This window comes from Lissotriton helveticus, chromosome 2_1 (genome assembly GCF_964261635.1).
Source record: "Lissotriton helveticus chromosome 2_1, aLisHel1.1, whole genome shotgun sequence".
NCBI classification, from domain to species: Eukaryota; Metazoa; Chordata; class Amphibia; order Caudata; family Salamandridae; genus Lissotriton; species Lissotriton helveticus.
In genome coordinates, this window is record NC_136059.1 from 1,337,861,073 (window position 1) to 1,337,879,678 (window position 18,606).

Genomic DNA, 18,606 nt, shown 5'->3' on the forward strand with positions numbered 1-18,606 from the left:
TGCATGATGATTTATATTTAAAAACTGTGACTTTGTATGACCATTATATTTGCTTACAAAAAAAACTAGATAAAGCTAAGTGAATACTTAAATTGAGTTTGTCATTTATTAATTATCAAAATTAATGCGATTTGTGTATATAACAAATAATTTGTTTAGACTATTCCCTTTATTGTAGGTCCTCATAAGGGGGGTATAATCAGTCTTAACAATTGTCAGATCCCTGTCAACTCTCAAAAGGTTTATCGGAGGACCAGATATTGTTATGGGCAAAATCATAATTACATAGGTGAAATTTCTAACAGTTATTGAATAGGTTACGTGTGGTGAATATATGTTTACCCCATGTTTCCGTTGCATCAATAGTTTACCACATAGTGGGACGCTGCCCCTATACCACTGCTGAAAGCCTCATGTTTCCAGTCAACACAGGCCAACATTTACTCGAATCCAAAAAGGGACTTGGAAAGAATGGACCTGTTAGCTGCTCGCACATTTACTAGTTTTTGCTTCACCTGTTTTTGTGCCTCCGCTCCAGACTAGGAGTTTCCCACTTCTGGGCAGAGGCCTTGGAGGTAGTTGATGCCGATGCTGCGGGGGAGTAGAAAAAGCATGCTACCTCCCCTGACCCCCCAGATTAACAAGGGATTTGTAGAGCATGATGTAAAACACTTCCAGAGTATGGCATGCAACCTCTTGTTGCACGTGTGGTTCATTACTCAGTGAGACTCACATTAAGGTTTTTCTGGTCCTCCTGTCTAGGATGGAGGAACAAATAATGTAGCTGCATAAAGATGCTTTATGTCCCCGTGTCAGATGGACACAGAGGACCAGAATGTATGACCGCTCCAGTTCCGGGGGTACCTACCAACGCAGAATTTGAGGTATCCTGCCCCAGGGATACATAGTGCGTAAGAAGGAAAACTATTGCTGTATGTCCCTGTGCATGGAAAATTGGAAATGACAGGTTGACATGGAGGTATGACTGTGTAATTGTTTCTAATCAGTTAGACTGAGACATCAATTTTATCAAACTGTGTGGTGGAAACCTTTTACTTTTCAACAACATCCTTCACAGAGTGTTATTACATTTCTTTCATAGTTCCTTCCAAGTACTTACTAAGCTTCAAACTTTTTTATTTTACTGTAAATTCATTAATATAATTTCTAATCCTGTGGGCATTTAGTGGAATAGAAAAACTGTACGGATGGGAATAATTTTAATCAAAGTGAGTTCTTTACTATAAAAAATATCTAATTGTCTGTACTTTTTCAGCTCACTCTATAAAAATTGGATCACTGGTGCAATTGAAATAAAACTATCACAGGTGCAATTGAAATAAAACTAGGTCCCCAAAAAATCAGTCCTTTTTCTTCTTTACGATCCTCCCACATTTCCCACATAAAAACATGCAGCACTTCATAACGATGAAAACAGCAGTAACCAGGCAGGCGAGAAGGAAGGCGAAGACGTCCAGACAGTGGTACTGGTACCACGTCAGGTTGTGGGCGGCCGGGCGCAAGTGCTTCGCTCCTTTGTGACGCATCACAAACTCAATCCAGAAAACAGCCCTGTCCAGTGGCTTCATGGGTTGGTCGTGGTGGATCCTTGATAACCGCAATGCATTTTCTTTATATCTATAAAAGACGCAAAGGATAACAGATTCAACCGTATACAAAACTATTTCTAAAACCATTCCTTTTTATGTTTTCATTACACTTCTTTTCAGTTATCAATTTTTAAAATTCTTGTCATTTAAAAATATCACTCAAGGCTGTACATGTCTTCTGAAACATGCTGAGGCTTACAGTTAGGAAAAACATTGTCTGAAAGGGTGATAAAACGCAAACCAAATGGTGAATAAAGCTTTTATTGAGTATGTTCTGAGAGGACATCCATATATAAAATGGTGCTAGTAATATTACTGACTATATCACTTCAACCACCAATGTTCCAGGGGACAGACCATTTCGCTGGATAGCGGAGGTGAAGTTTACAGAGGGAAAAGAGGGAGGGAACCACCATTACAATAATAAAATGTTGTATAGTACACAATATGTTATTGGACATATAAAAGATGTAACATGTAAAGATGATCGTAAGCTTGATGAGTGGTTGAAAAGAAATTCTTTATTCTTCGGCTCGACCTCGACAAAGCACATCTACGGGAGACATACCTTACTTCCTTTACTTTCACTAGGTCCCCAACAAAAAGGCAACATTTTTTTACCCCATGTGTATGATCATATGTATGCTTATGTTTAACTTGTTTTGTTTCCATGCAATTCCTCACCTCCTTTGGTGACCAAGAGTCAACTTTAGTGCATCCTAACTCCCCGAAATTGTGACCCTGATGGCACAGGTATATGACATATTCACAGAATGTACTCGGTGGAACTAACTTGCCTCCTCTTAGTAACAACTTACATTTAACAAATAGTTCATTTTTAATTTCCCAGAATGGAATGAGATTCTTCTGTATTGATGATTTCCCTGGCTAGCCATTTACGAGATGCTTTACAACTGTGGGTAGTACTTCATCATGAGCTATGGCGTTGGTCCATTCCTCATGACCAATACTTTGTAGTTCTTCTCCAGACACAGTAGCCACCATCTAATTTTCCCATACATTTTTCATCCTGCTAACCATCAGTAATAGGCACCGGCTTAAAAAATCTGCAATCCTGTTGCGCACCACAGGCACATATTTAACTTCATAAATTAAATCTACCAACTCCATAGACATGCATGAAATTCTGGGTGACACATTGCTTAAGCCCTGTGAAGTGAGGACTTTTGTGAGGGGTTTGTGGTCAGCTCTTACTGTAACATTACTCACCCAAATGAACTGTCTAAAGTGTCTGAGCCCCCACACACATCCCAAAGTCTCCCTCTCAATAACAGAGTACTTTTCTTCCTTTGGGGTAAGTGCACAGGATGCGAAGGCTACAACACCCTCCGTACAACCGTCTTGCACTTGGGACAACACCGCACCCAGTGCTTTATCACTTACATCGGTGGTGATGAAACTTCATAACCTGGAAGGGCTGGAGCAGAGCAAATATTCTTCTTAATTCCTTCAAAACAATTTTGGCAGTCCTCCGTCCATATACATTTGTTCTCCTTCTTCAGTAGATGTTGAATAGGTAAAAAAATCTGAGAAATTGGTAATAAACTTAGCATAGAACTCAGCTATTTCCAAGAAAGATCTAACCTCATCTTTACTTTGGGGGACCGGGGCCTAACTAATGGCATCAACTAGCTCAGATTTGGGACTTATCCCTTTAGAGCTGATCTCGTGTCCCAAGTACGTTACAGTGTTCCTAGAAAACCCGCACGTGGACTCCGCAGATGTCATCCCATATAGCTCCAATGTTTTAATACCTCCTGCAAAACCCCATTGTTCTTCCTATTCTTGCCCATAAACAAAATATTATCTTGGAGGCATTGAAACATGGCGGCGGCTGGCACCAATCCAAAAGGTACCCGCCTAAATTGTTATCCACCTATGGGGGTGACAAAAGTAGTGAGATGTGTACTGCTCCTGTGTAAGGGGACTTGATAATATACAGAAGTCAAATCTATGGTGGAAAACCATTCCATCTTCCTAGTCACAGACACAATTCAGAAATCCGGGGCAGGGTGAACATGTCCTCCTAGATGTTCTTATTAAGTTCCCTTAAATCCACATATAAATGAATGCGGCTGTGCGCTTTTCTTGTGACTACAAGGGGGTGACCCAATCCGATGACTCAAATCGCTCTATTACTCCCTCTCCCACCAATTTGTTAAGCTCATTATCAACCCCTCCTCCTTGTCACTCATGGGGATGTTCCTTAACTTGGGTATGCAGGGGTGAGCATTTTCTTTCAGAATTATTTTGTGAGTAAAACCCTTAAGTTCCCTCACCGAATCAGTAAAAACCTTAGGAAAGGCCCTTGTAAATTTACTACATCCTTTCCTTTCTCTGCCCACACTAAAGACTGGATCGGGACTATTGGGGTCTAGCTAAATGCCAGTTCCCCCTGATCCCACCACTGCAACGCACACAGACCGGTTTAGCACTCAACCTGCCTCCCTTTAAGCCCAAACAACAGTTTGCCGTAACCCAATGAGTCAGGTTTCAGGTTTTAGTGTCTTTATTTCGATAATAAAATCATAAAAGACAGAATGAAAACATTCACAAAACAAAACAAAACCACCACTGTATATAAGAAATTATATGAGAACGCACATAAACATATTATTAAATTTACACTAAGACTAAAATCACAATTAAAAAGTTATTAAACTTTTGTCGATTTCACAGGACATAAATAAACCTGAAACTGGAAAAGCAATAAAGGCAAAACATTTCAAAATATAATTAGGAAGAAGATAGGTTCCTTCTAGCTCTGATTGCCCAAGCCCAGCCTAAAAATTTGGCCAAGCATATCACAATGATTTCAGAAGTGTTTGTTTTCAGGGCCCTTATTGCATCGGAAGATTTTCTGCAGGGTAGTCGTTTGAATAGGGGTTTTAGCCACTTGGAACGAGGTTCTAAATACTGGGGACAGGCAAACAGTAGATGACCCTCGGTTTCTTTATGATCTGGGCACCAGCTACAAGAGCTAGAAGAGGTTTTACCCCAGGATGAAATGAAAGAATTCAAAGGTAGTGCGCCCACCCGAAACTGATAATAGAGTTTTTTGTCCAATGGTCTGGTGATAGAATCCCAGTAAGTCTCTCGGGCGGGATCCAACTTAAAGCTTAGAAATCGCCCCGTTAGACTCCCAGAGCTGGAAGCGTTTACCAAGGAGAGACGGGTTGAGGCCCAAAATAATTCCTTAAATTCTTTTTTCGATGGAAAAATATTAGTACCTGGGGACACCCACAAATGTATTATGCCCATATCATACAGACTCTTTTTCACCGAGCGAAGCCATGGGATTCGTTCAGAACCCCCCATGGACGTCACTTCTGCTAGCTCCTTTGCAAAAAGTACGAGATCCTCGGAGGTCCACAAGCGCCTCCATGTGGACACTACTCTAAATCTGGCCATGTCCATGATTGGCAGGCAACCCATATCATGGCAGAGGGGAATCAGTGGGGTAGATTGGGGTAACCCTACCAGGTTCCGAAGAAATCTACACTGGATTCTATAAAGACTGGAAAGGTCCATAAACCCCCATAACTCTGCCCCGTAAAGTGTGGCTGTATTTATTTTGGTGTCATATATTCTCAGGGCCGGAATGACCCGCTTTGTGATGGATCTCTTCTGCTCACGCAGAAGACATCCAGTCAATTGAGCGAGTTTCAACTGCTGGGTCGCTATTTGATCTTTCCAAGACAGACGACGGTCCAAGGTGACCCCCAGATACGTCATGGTTTCAACTTGTTCCAAGTTGACCCCACTCATTTGTACGTTACTACGTATGAGGTTTTTCCTGGATAAAACCATAAACTTGGTTTTACCCACATTTATCTGGAGATCATTTTTTTTTACAAAACTCCTCAAAACCGTTCAAAGCCCGCTGTAGGCCTCCCCGGGTCTTGGATAGGAGTAGGGTGTCGTCGGCAAAGATCAACATAGGAAATTTGGTCCCTGCCAAAGATGGGGCATCAGTGTGAGTGGACATGAAGAATTTGACTACTTGGTCAATAAAGAGTAAGAAGAGGGTGGGAGCGAGAACGCACCCCTGACGAACTCCTCGTGTTACTGGAAAGGAGTCCGTATATTGACCTTGTACTCCCCACCTTACCCTGGCGTAGTTCTCTTCGTGTAGTCTGATAATCATCTCCACTAATTCACCAGGCATACCCAGGTCCCTCAATACCTGCCATAATTTGCCCCTTGGTACCAGATCGAAGGCTGACTTCAGATCTATGAAAGCGGCAAAGATGGTACCACCGCCAAGCGTGACAACCTTCCAAAAGATCATACAAAATCGTAACACCTGGTCAATGGTACTTGTACCAGATCTAAAGCCCGCCTGCATCGGGGACAGTATATTTTCAAGGTCCATCCACCCCTGCACTCTGGCCAGAATCATACGGGCGAAGACTTTTTGGAAGCAGTCGATTAAACTAATCGGGCGATAGTTGCCTGGATTAGATCTGTCTCCTTTTTTATGTATGGGGAGAATCTCAGCCCCCTTCCAAGTTTTGGGGATACAAGCACCCCTCGCTATGGCATTAGCTATGTTTGTTAGGTATGGTACCCAAAGGGCAGTATTGGCCTTAAACAGATCGGCTGGAATTTGATCCAACCCAGGGGCTTTCCCCCGCTTTGTTAAGCCTAGGGCTAACTCTGTCTCTGTTTCGGTAAAGGTCAGGATCGTGTCACAGGGGGGCATTACATATAACAAATTCAAGATGGGCGGAGGATCGATAACTTCTGAACAACATTGGGAAGAATAATAGGTTATCCAGGCTTCAGGGGATACATGATTGGATGGAGTACGGAAGTCACCATCCTTTCCACATTTAACGATGTCCCAGAATTTAGTCTGATTATTAGACTTGCTGGCATCCAAGAGATCCGCCCAATAATCATCCTCCCACGCCCTCTTTGCTTCCCACTGTACTCTTTTATACCATTTCCTAGCCTCCTTTACAGCGCTCATGTTTCTAGATTTAACTTTCTCAATTAACGTACTATGGGCCTCCCTACAGTCTTTGTTATACCAATTTGCTCTGGTGGCTTGCGGACGCCCAGTACCTTTCTTGCATGGTTTCGAGAGAAGTTGCTTAAGCTCAATAAAACATTGATCATGCATGCCCATAATCTTATCTGGTTCAATGTGTCCCCTCCCAATGACCTCTGTCATCATTTTGTTTAGTGCAAGCTTCACCACATTTTCTATACTGGCCTGTATAGTTACATCACCTGAAATTGTGGACCATTTCAATCTCCTCCGATGATTTGATAAGGTTACAGCCCCTTGCCCCCTAGGAGCTGGTCCTGCCAATCTCGCCACATCATACAGTTTTAGTTTCAAAGACAGAGGATTATGATCGCTTTCAGGACGCGTGACAATTTCCATATCAACTATCAAGCTCCAGAATTCCATTTTTAAAAAAATGTAGTCTATGCGACTTTTTCTCAAACCATTGTCAAATGTGAAGTTGGCACCAAGGTCCGATTGGGTGCGTCCATTTGCGGCCCTTAAGCCCCAGGTGAGACAAAAAGCAGTCCAGCTCAGAGCAGCCTCCGTTGCTTTAACAGGTTTTCTGTGCATTAGTTCCGGTATTTTCCATGTAGCATCCTCTGCAAACCCCCAATTATCCTCGGCCAGATAAAGCGGCTCAATAGTGCAGTTTATGTCACCAGCTAACAGGATAAATGTTCCCTTGTTCCAACCAGCCAGAAGATTGTCCAAGGCACCCACCAGCTGGGGGCATCGGCTGCCAGGGAGGCCTCGAGAGTAGATATTAATAATAAGCATGTCCTGGCCGCCTTCCTTGCTCAACCTAATAGCCAAGATATCGGGGTTTTCCACATAAAGTTCTGTAGTTGTATAGCCCCAAGCCTGTTTGACCCACGTTGTCAGTCCCCCCGAGGCGCGGCCTTTATTACTCTTTATTGCGGATTTAAAGAAGTTTATGAACCCAGCTTTGTATATAGGTGCGGTAGCCCAAGTTTCTTGTAGTAACACTACATCATATTTATCAATGAACTCTAACCAATCCTCAGAGTCCAGACGAATCTTTGCTACAGCTACATTCCAGGACACAATATTTGATATCGATGTGTCAAGTTCTACAAGGTTATTACTTAGATAGGGAGGGGAGTGGGGATTAGATAATCTAGCACTTATGGGCTTTTTTCTGGCTCCATATTCTTCAGTTTTAGGAATTAACACCCTTTCCCCAACTGGCGGAACCAACATGTTTACATTTTTGTAGGACGTGAGCTGGTTATCCGAGTTTAATTTCATAAAATGGTTGGTTGGATTTTGTGCTTCTTCCCTGCTCTCATCAATCTGGTTAAATAACGGGCTGGGTGAACACAGTCAATCTATCCATTCTAAATCGGACAGCGCCCCAAAATGATTAAAGAGTGGGGGGTACTGTTGAGGGTGAGGTGTTATCGGCCCTTGAAACCTCCCCTCTCTCGCTTTCCACTGATTAGGGCCCATTGGGTAGTTCATGTGTGTATGGGGATAGAAATAGGCAAGGTCCAAAGTTTGAACGTCACCTAGACGGGCAAATCTGGCTTTTCGTCGTATTCGGTCCACCACCCAAGGGTCTTTAAAAGAAATCAAGATACAGTACCCTTCTAAGTCTTTTGAGCCCTTACCCACCCAGTCTACTCTCCTTACATAGAGGATTTCAGTGGGGGATGAGGGTGGGAGAGGGCGATGTTTATTTAACCAAAATATGACTTTGTTCCGCAAGTCCCCTTGGGTCTCTTTGATGCCATCTCTTAGCGGGGCCACTCCAGTTAAAACGATCGTATATTGGGACGCTTCTGGGGGTAAGTTAACTCGAGGTGTGGGACGTATTTTTCGATTATCCATCATCTGAGACCTAGAGGATTGGAAATTGTTTTGGTCTTTACCCATTTTAGGTAATTGTACTGGGGTACTATTAGATTGTTTTGACATGCCTTTCGGCAATGGATGTTTCACTGGGGCTTGGTTAATAGTAGGTGGGTGTTTATCCCTTGGTACATTCTTTCCGGGAGCTCTACTAACGGTGGTCAAAGTAGCAGCGGGTTTTGCCCCTGGTAAGGGTTTGTTATTAACAGCGGATGTCCCTAAAAATACGGACTTGCTTGCAGGGATCACTGTAGGTTTACCCGCTGGTTGATTTTTGCCCAATGTTGGGTTACAGGCCCCCACCCCAGTAGTAGGCGTTATTAATTTTTGCAGAAGACCCAAATTGGTGTTTTCAGCTAGTTCCAATGCATCTATTTTAGCGGTCATCAACCTTGTTCTCTCTTGGACCGGAAGCAGTATGGTTTTTAATATTGCCTCCATCTTGACCAGCAGAATATCATCACTGTTAAGACAGGTTGGGCAAGGGTTTGATGACCCCAGGGGAGCTAATGAGGGACAATACACCGTTGGGAAACCTTGAGGGGGCTGAGAAAGAGATAAGCTCACACTGTTAGTAACATCGATTTTGGGCTGTTTTTGGACCTTTTCCCCCTGTGGGCTCGAAACATGTTTTCTTTTCCGGGATGTTGGATTTGGGCTATTTTGGGGCAGCTCAGACAAATTGGGGGGAGTAGGAACATAAGATTGGGATGCATTGGACAGACTATATTCGTCATCCTCAATGTACTGACTATCATCCCCATCTCTTGTCTGATTAGCATAGGATTTCTGTTCCCTGTTATCATGGGGTGGGGATATGGTGACCCCATCACCATCTACATGGACTATTGCCTCTGTCTCCGAGGTAGAAATGCAGTTAAAAGCTGCATGAGAGACAGGGCTTTTGGCATGGGCTAGAGCACCAATTGAAGAACGCTTCCCGGTAACTAGATCAAGGGACAGTCTTTTTTCTACCATTTCGATTTCTTTCTCCAAAATTCCAGTTGCTCTAGTGATAAAGGCATCAAGGGGACCAGAAACAACGCCCTTAGAGGTTTGTATGTGGACTAAACGTTCTTTCCCAGATCTTAATGGCATATTTAGAGGCTAAGTAAGAAGGTATATAAAAGTAAAATATAAATAGGTCCACTATGCTACCTATTGGATACCGATGGGCCCCCTCCCTTATGGTAGGTAGTAGAAATACAAATGTGTACCATACGAGGAAGACAGTTTGAGACAGAAAATCATTTTTGCAGGACTCTGAGCCCAACCCAACCTTGACCGACCACGGACGGCCACAGACGGTCCCGCCATTGTCCCGGGCTTCTCCCGGTCGCTCCCGCGAAGCGGAGGCTCTGTACACTTTATAGCTCTACTACCGTGTGCTCATAGGCTGATAGGCGGGGGGCGTGGCCAGCGGGGAGAGCAGCCCAGGTGTTGCAGATTGGGCGCGCAGGGACTCCTGGACGCTGGAGTCCCTGCCTATCTGCTCGCAGCCCCGCTGGTGATATCGCCTTTCCCCGCACTCCTCCCAGTGATCCCACAGCAGCCAGCAGCCTCCTAGAACAAATGACGCGCTGCGGGACCCGCGAAGCGGGTCCGGCGAGTCGTGAAGGGAGTCGTGAAGGGAGTCCGCTCTGCTAGAGCAAGCAGAGACACTGCGCTCTTCCAAAATCCAGGTACAGGCAGCCAAGTATCGCCAAAGGGTCCCCAATGAGTCAATTACTTCACCCGTATAGCTCTGTGGGTAGACATCCGGCTTCTCTTGCTCGGAACCAATTTTCTCACAGAATAGTTCAGACCATGTATTTTTGTTAATGATAGAATACAGTGAACAGGAATCTGCTACCAGAGACATCTGAATTCCACCAACAATCACTTTACACACCGTTTTTTCTTTTTGTTTATACTCTTGCCGGTTCACCTCATCTTGTATGCTTAGAACTTGGGAGTCATCTCCATTCTAACCAGACCTCTCATCCTCTTGATCGTACTCATCGACCACAAACTTCACAGACTTAAGATTCAACACACGAGAAAAATTACCTGTGCTCCCACATGTCACACATCTCTGTCCTAAAGCAGGACATTTTTTATCATGTGCTAAATGGGAGGTACACCCACAATGATAACATTTTCCCTTCAAATCAGTCATCCTCCCCTTTGTATTCTATTTCCCCATACTTTTCTCCTTCTTAAGGTTACTGTTTCGGGAATCACTTTTGTGGGAATCCTTCCCCTTGAGGACATTAACAATCTCATTGCTACATTTCTTTTTACTTGTCGAAAGCACTGCTTTTGCACATCTAGAGGTAAGTTCAGACATCCTAATGATGGCTGTAACCTCCTGCAAACTAGAATCCTCATGAACCCACAACTTGTCCTGTAAGTTAGGATTATTATAGTGCATGATGACTTGGTCCCATTCCAATTCATCTTCCATTACCCAAAAATGACACTACAATGTCAATTTCCTATAGTCGGCTACATATTCTTCTATTTTCTCATTTAGTACCCTGATTGTGATGAAAGAAATTGTACCTCATAATAGCTTTACACAGTGGTGGTGCAAAATAAACATCTAAATCAATCAGTGCCTGAGTAAACAGGTCTCCTTCATCTACCTTGCAGGGTTTCTTTTCCATACAAGTATATACCTTTAAACATCCAGGTCCCAGGCACTGCACACATATATTTTCCTTTCTCTCAGGAGACATATCCTCACTCTCAAACATGTCAATGTAGTTAATAAAGTAATCTTTCCATTCCTCTCACCTTAAACTGTTTACCTCATCCACTTTTACCATAAAAGGCTGAGGGGCTGCCAGATTCATAGTGGCCATGGCGGAATAATACACTTAATAAGCTATTTGTGTCACTGTAGTAAAATGCCTCAAATCGACCTGCATGACCGTCCAGAAGGTGTGTGTCCCCCAATTGTCAAAAAGAAGAGTACTCACAATAGGTGTGCAGAGTCACCCTGTTAAAGTACCTCGCTGCGACTTGCCCGCAGTGTAATGTAGGTGTGCCTGTCACCGGCTGCCTTTCTTTTTTTCCATTGATGCTGAGCCTTTGTATATCACACGTGTTCCCATACAGTATGTGTGTCACTGAACTGCAAAGGAACTTCACCTGCAGGGTGATACGCTTGGTGTGTATGTCACCGGATGGTACTCTTGGTGTGAAACAGAGGCAGCCAACACCAGAGCTGCCCCTACTCACACAGTGCCAGCCTACACCAGAGCTGCCACACCCCAAACAGTGTTGGCCCAATCCAAGATGGCCCACACTGCATGACGGGACGTGCTCACGTCCCTCTTGCTTCTGTGAGCGTCCCTCTTGCACAGTCTCTTATGACATAGGCGATGGAGATGCGGTGTGCATCTAATGCTTGTGGAGGTGTCTTCAATGCTCTACTCCTCACGGGCTGCCCAATGGACTTAACGGTACTCTAGGTAAGAGTGCTGGGTCTTGTACATTTCACAATTTCCCACTGACCCACTTACACTGAAGTGCCTTCCAAGGACACAAGAGTCAAACACCCCTGAACCCAGTTTACTTGTGTGATGCTCGTAACGGTTTTCAGCAATCTTCTGAAAGTCAGGTGACTAAAGGAGAAAGTTCCCAGTGGTTTGAGCTGCCACATCGCCACGATTGTAAAGATGATAGTAAGCTTGATGAGTGTTTGAAATTCTTTATTCTTTGGCTCGACCTCGAAACAGCACATGTACGGGGTGGGAGTTGGTGGGACAAGCGGGGAGGTCTGGCTTAGGTGACTAGGGTTCAACGTTTTTGTAGATACTGGCAATCTTGCTGTAGAAGAAGTCGGCAAGTGAGTTGCAGAGGGACTGGGAAAGGGGGGTTGTGTTTTTGACGGCATCAGCGGAGGAGAATTCGCTGAGGATGCAGAATAGTTACTTGGTGCAGTTAGTGGACTGGAGGTGGGTGGCGAATGCTGCTTTCTTTTCTTCCCTTTGGAATGGTTTCAGAATTTGAGGGCTATTTTGAAGCCTGCATGGTCACCTGGGTCTCTGCCGGTGAGCTAACATCTCTCCAGAGGTTTGCATTTGCGTTTTTCTGCTATGAGTTCGGAGATGAACCTGTTGGCTTGCTTGTTGGTTCTTTTGTTGCTGTGGGTTTTGATGGATGCAATAGAGCCAGCGTTATTGATGATCCATTCGGATAGGCTGGCAGCTGCTTGATTGACATTGTTGGATGTGCGGAGGGTGGTGGTGTTGATAGTGGTTGTCCACTGGGATATGGTGATGGTGTACCAGCTGCAGCGGGCGGTGGGTGTGACAGTGGCATGTCGTGTGACAGCGATGGTGAAATGGACTATGCTGTGGTCCGTCCAGGTTAGTTTGGTTGTGTGGCTAAACTGAATCATCCTGTGTGTGGTTTTCATTTCAGACTCCATTGTTTCATTTTCCACACAGTGCATCATTTGAAAGTTGGGCCACCCTTGGTCTCAATGATCATTTGCCCTCTTTGCATACTTTACCAAAATGCCCTGTACACTCGCAAACATGGCACTCCTTTCCTAGGGTGGGACAATTCCTGAATGAGGCTAGATGTGATGAGCTACTGCACCTGAATCATGACAGTTTTCCATCACCTCTTTTGGGTTTATCCCTTCTGTCTTCCCGGTTTTCTCATCACGCTGCAGATCTCATTATTCTTGTTAATGCTTTATCATCATTCACTTCTTGCACCCAAGATGCAGATTGGTCAATAGCTTTAGCTGATTTGATAACTTCATCTAGAGTTGGGTCGCCTGTAACTCACCGTTTCACCTGAATATGTTTGCAATCAGTATTGACCATTAGCTGATCATGAATCATCTCATCTGGAGACTCACCAAAGTCACATATTGTTTTTGAAATGAATTCAGCGGTGGCCGGCACAAGTAAGTGCGGTGGGCGGGACAGAGTGGGAGGTGGGGAAGTCGACAGACAATGTAATACGTATAATTAAATAAATTAATAATACTTATTCCATCGTCTGTCGACTTCCCCTCCTGCCGCCTCTTGCTCCTCTGCCCTACATCGCTTACCTGTGCCGGCTACCGCTGGATGAATTCATCAAATGATTCTCCCTCTATTTGTTTCCTGGCATCAAAATGATAGCGTTCCAGTGTAATGCTTATGGTGGGCTTAAATCTTTTCTCTAGTGTCATCAATACCTCTTCAAAATCATCATACTCCTCTTCTTCATCTGGTGTTTCGACTTTGGGTCACCTTGTGGGCATCAATGGCCACCAAATAGGTTTGGAACTCCCTAACCACTGTTTCCATATAAATGGTGGATCTCCTTTAGTGTGCAAATAACTTTTGAGGAGGATCGAATTGCAAGCTGGTGAAAGTGAGGTATAATGAGCCAATAAATAATACAAACGGGGGGGATATCAACTAAGTTCTATAATGTATAAATATAGTTGATAAGTCAACCTGAAATTGTTAGGAAAACTCAGTCACCATTTACAGAACTAAAACGTAAATGAAGAAAAGAAAATCCCCCAACGGTTGCCTGTGAAAGACGTGTGAATTCTGCTTGGAAAGTTCCATAGATCTGATGACACTGTGTTCCAACACACATTGGAAGCACCAGACAAGACTTCAAAGAAACGGCAGGTGTGGTCTTCCGGAGGGACATTCCTCAGAAGCTACTTTAGCAGGCTTGAGTGAATGCCATAGTGCCGCTATGCTCGTGTACCTCCCAGTGGACTGCAAGAGGCAAGGTAATCATAGAGGAGAAGGTGGAGACAGTGTGGGTGCGGTTTACACAGGAACCATATGGGAGTGACGTGGCAGAGCGATCACGCTGGGTGACGTGATGGAGAATCTCCAAGAAGACTGCAGCAGTCGCTTTCACTGATCTCCTTCACTGGATAGGCATATATTTGCTAAAAAATTTCCGATCTGATTTTATCTACGATATTGAGGACGAACACGCGATTCGAGATGACGGCGCTTTATCTTGACTAAAGGGGAGTTTAAACGCTACAGAAAATTGGACTTGGAACATATTTCAGATTGGAAATTTTTGAGCAAATATATGGAGGATCATTACGGATATTACTTAATATAGCGAGGTGACTATCCCCGCGTAAAGACTGGATGATTGGATAATATATCCCAGGAACTATAAAATTATTAAGTATAGACGGACTAACCAATATAGGAAGGAATGTACACGTAAATCTATAAGGTGCTGCCCTCTATGAATATTTGTTATCGGGGTCAAGATTAGAAGTATAACAGCACAGTCAGATTCACCACTTTGCTGCCCTGAAGAAGTCCTCTTGGACGAAACGCGTTGGCTACGTGTTGTTTGAAGAATAAGAATAAAGAACTTTTAAAGCCCTGCTGAACAGATTCTAGAAACACTTCATTATATTCGTTTGCTATTGACCTTTTGTGGAGAGTGCTGGATCATTGTGCTTGATTGTAATTTGTGGGTATATTCCCTTGGAAGTTTAGGGGTACTTAGCTGCAGGTCCTAGGCACCCAAACTATTTGAATACATAAGACTACATTACAGATAAGTGCAGTCACTATTGCCCCATACCCTGGATTCTCCGTTGTTGTTTTTTGACACTATTGGTACTGCCTGCACCAGTTTACTGTTCTATAACCCTAAGAATCAGATTCACAGCAGAGGAACACATGGGTATTTACATTGCCTAATTGTTAGCAGAAGCCTAACCAAGACTAATAAACTAAGGGGCATATGTACAACGCCTAGCACCACTGAAGCACCATTTATTTAATGCTCAGGTGGCGCTATGCCCTGCACCATATTTACAAAGTGGCGTTAAGTCACCTTTTGTGGCTTAACGCTGCTTTGTAAATATGCTAGCCTTTCACGTAGGTACCTCAATAAAAGCGCCATGCAATGGGTGGTGCTGTGGGCATTCCACTGCAAAACCCATTGCTTTTTTACGCTGCCCCAGATTTACAAGGAGATGTAAATCTGAAACAGTGCCAAAAACTAACGCCAGTCAAGAGCAAACGTTAGAATGGCACAACTAGGAGAAATACCCACGCACACAAAGCTCTCCACAACCAAGGCCCAAGATACCTCAACGACCGCCTGACCTTCTACACTCCCACCCGCCAGCTTTGATCGACCAGCCACGCCCTCGCCGCCGTCCCCCGCATCCGAAGAGCCACAACGGGAGGAAGATCCTTCTCCTACCTGGCTGCCAAGACGTGGAACTCCCTCCCCATCCACCTCCGCCTGACCCAAGACCACCTCGCCTTCAGGAAGCAACTCAAGACCTGGCTGTTCGAGCAGTAGCGGACCCCCCTACCCCAAGCGCCTTGAGACTCTCCGGGTGAGTAGCGCGCTATACAAATGCTTTGATTGATTGATTGATTGATACTTTTATTTCTCCTCGTTTTTTTGCTTTTTCTATGTGTGCTGCATTCTGCAGTACACATAGAAAGAGCAAAATGTCGTTACTGATTGTTTATGTGCAGGTTGGTGGCCCTTCCTGTACATAAACAATCATTAAATAATTACATTTTGTTACTTTTATGTGAGCAGCAGAATGCAGAACATATAGAAGTAACAAATCGCCATTATGGATTGTTATGTGCAGGAATCATTACCTGCAACGCAGGAACCCTCACACTACGGTGCAAGCATGTCTACGTTGGCACTTGGCAGCTAATTTTAGCTCCAGCGCTAGGAAAAACACAGGGGTGAGCCGTATTATTATAAATATGGTGCATACCTGCGTTTTGGAAATGTCAGAGTGCGGCGCTGCCAAATCTGGCGCAACTCTGCGCTCCAACATTTTTTGTACATATGCCCCTAACTTTGTTAAACGCTTAGGAGAGTACTCAAAAACACTTACGTTGAATTCACAATGACAGTATTAACGGCATCCACCAAATCCTGCGTCGTCATTGTGTTGAAATCCAAGACGACTGCCATGCCCTTGGACTTCATGTGCGCCATGTTATCAGGTTGATCAGCAAAGAGTGGAATGCCAACCATGGGAACGCCATGGTATATTGCCTCATAGATTCCGTTAGTGCCACCATGAGAAATAAATGCTTTGGTTTTGGGATGACCTGAAGAATAAAAGAAGTACATTTTTTACACAACAGTTCAAGTGCAACACAATTTTGTACTAATTTGCTGAATCTTAAATGTGCTACTAATTCTTGCCACACTTTTTGTGACATCACTAATATACCACAGACTCTTTTCCCTCAAAGAAGGAACGTACTTTCCAACATAATCTGCAAGAAAAAAGTAGTCAAGTAGTGTACAACTGCCCACATTGTGATACCACTGTCTCATTCTCACAACTTGCAACATACAGAAATATTATTGTAAGGCCCTACTTTTATAGGTAAAACATGTGAACTACTGCACCTTGTCATTTTATCCTGCAGAGTAATTTCGATTATACAGGTTGTGCAGTTCAACCAATAACGGATCCCGGGGTGAGGGCTGGAGGGTGGGGGGGTAGGGGGGCGGCAAAGTAGTTAGAGAGTGCAGAAAAGTAGGAGGCGGAAAGCAGGATGTCTCCTCAACTGATCTTGTTATGAACCTATTACTTACTGGCAATCTTCGTTACCCAAGTAATCGTCGTCCCAGTCATTACTAGGCGAGATGCCTCTGCACTCCAGACAACTTCTTTACCAAGCATTTTATGCTTTAAATATGTTTTCTGTTTCTTCTGAAGTATTTAAGGCCCTTCTCCCTCTTTGGCGAGTATATATTGGAGGTACAAACCAAGGAGAGGGAGGATGGATTATGGAGTGGGACACATATAACTTGACTCAGAGAAATGAAGATTACTGGTAAGTAATAGGTTCATAAAACTACCCATAGATTACAGTAGTCATTGATGTCGGAATCAGTGATTTCTTCATTCTGAAACTTTTAAATAATCTAAAAAGCAGTTGAATCACTTCTAAAATTTAATCACATGAATCTCTGAAGCATCTAATTGTGAACCATTATGCACACAAAGTCGATGGTCCTAAATCTAATAAAAAAATCCCTTTAAAAAGTCTAGAAATTTTAACTGATCACATTATTTTGCCTCAAATGGATAAACCTGAAGTTTCACTGATTGAGTTACATGTTACTTTCAAATAAGATGTTTTAGACTCGGCCCTTTTTGCAGGGTCATCCCTGAACATTTTGCTTTCCTCTTGGTGTTTTTTCTGACCTGGTGTTGGTGGTTTTAGGACTCTGGGCACTTTATCACTGCTGTCCAGGGTAAAGTGCATGTGCTCTCAATGGTAAACGAGGTAAGATTGGTCTACACCTGTTTGGCGTGTTTAAGTTACCTGTCAGTGCCTTGTAAAGTGGTATCTCATATACCCAGGGCTACTAAATTAAATTCTACTGGTGGGCTTGCCGCACTGCTTTCACCACTCACCAAAGTAGCCTTCCAAACCTGTCTCAGGCCTCTGCCACTGCAGGGCCTGCACATGCAGTTTACTGCCGCTTTGACATGGCACATAAAGTGTTTTACTACAGATCAGTCACCCCTAAGGTAGGCCCTAGCATCCATAGGGATGGGCAGGGTGCGCTGTAGGTAAAAGGAAGGACATGTGCCCTAACTATGTGGCATGTCCTGGTAGTGACAAGCAGCCATTTTGGTTTCTCACTGCTGTGAGGCTGCCCTCTCGTAGGAATGCATTGGGGATTCCCTGAGATGTGTTTCAGTGGTAATTCCTGATCTGAGAGGTGTAGCGTGATCAAGTTTGGTATGTTTGAAATAGTGGTGATAAATGCTGCGAGGTGATGTGCACAGATTTATTGTCACTATTTTAGAAATGCCACTTTGACTTCATGTAAAATGTGCTGCTTGGTGCTTACTTGGAACCTGTGGCCGGTAGGCTGCCGGCCTGCCAGGAGGAACCGCCGCCGGAAGACTGGCCTGCTGCCCTGCTTGGCAGCTGAAGGATCTGCTGTTCTGCCCAGGAGACCCGGTGTGCTGGCCTGCCTGTGCACTTCTTGGAGAGAAGTGCTGCCTGTTCCCTGCTGATGTCTGCAGGTGTGAGACTGGCTGAGCACTGCGTGTTTTGCTCATTGCCCTGCACTTGAGCC

The 18,606-nt window shown here is 44.1% G+C and overlaps 1 protein-coding gene across 3 annotated transcripts in view; it reads right to left on the reverse strand.

The window, feature by feature from the left end:
• Positions 1 to 1,024: 1,024 nt before the first annotated feature.
• Positions 1,025 to 18,606, reverse strand: part of LOC144818641 (UDP-glucuronosyltransferase 2A2-like) — a 370,404-nt gene continuing 352,822 nt past the window's right edge. For all 3 annotated transcript variants that reach the window (XM_078676264.1, XM_078676265.1, XM_078676266.1), the window contains exons 5-6: positions 16,388 to 16,607; positions 1,025 to 1,638 (exon numbers count right to left, since the gene is read on the reverse strand). In XM_078676264.1, coding sequence (XP_078532390.1) covers positions 1,362 to 1,638; positions 16,388 to 16,607 — 497 coding nt within the window. In that variant the 3' untranslated portion in view covers positions 1,025 to 1,361. The remainder of the gene's footprint in view (positions 1,639 to 16,387; positions 16,608 to 18,606) is intronic.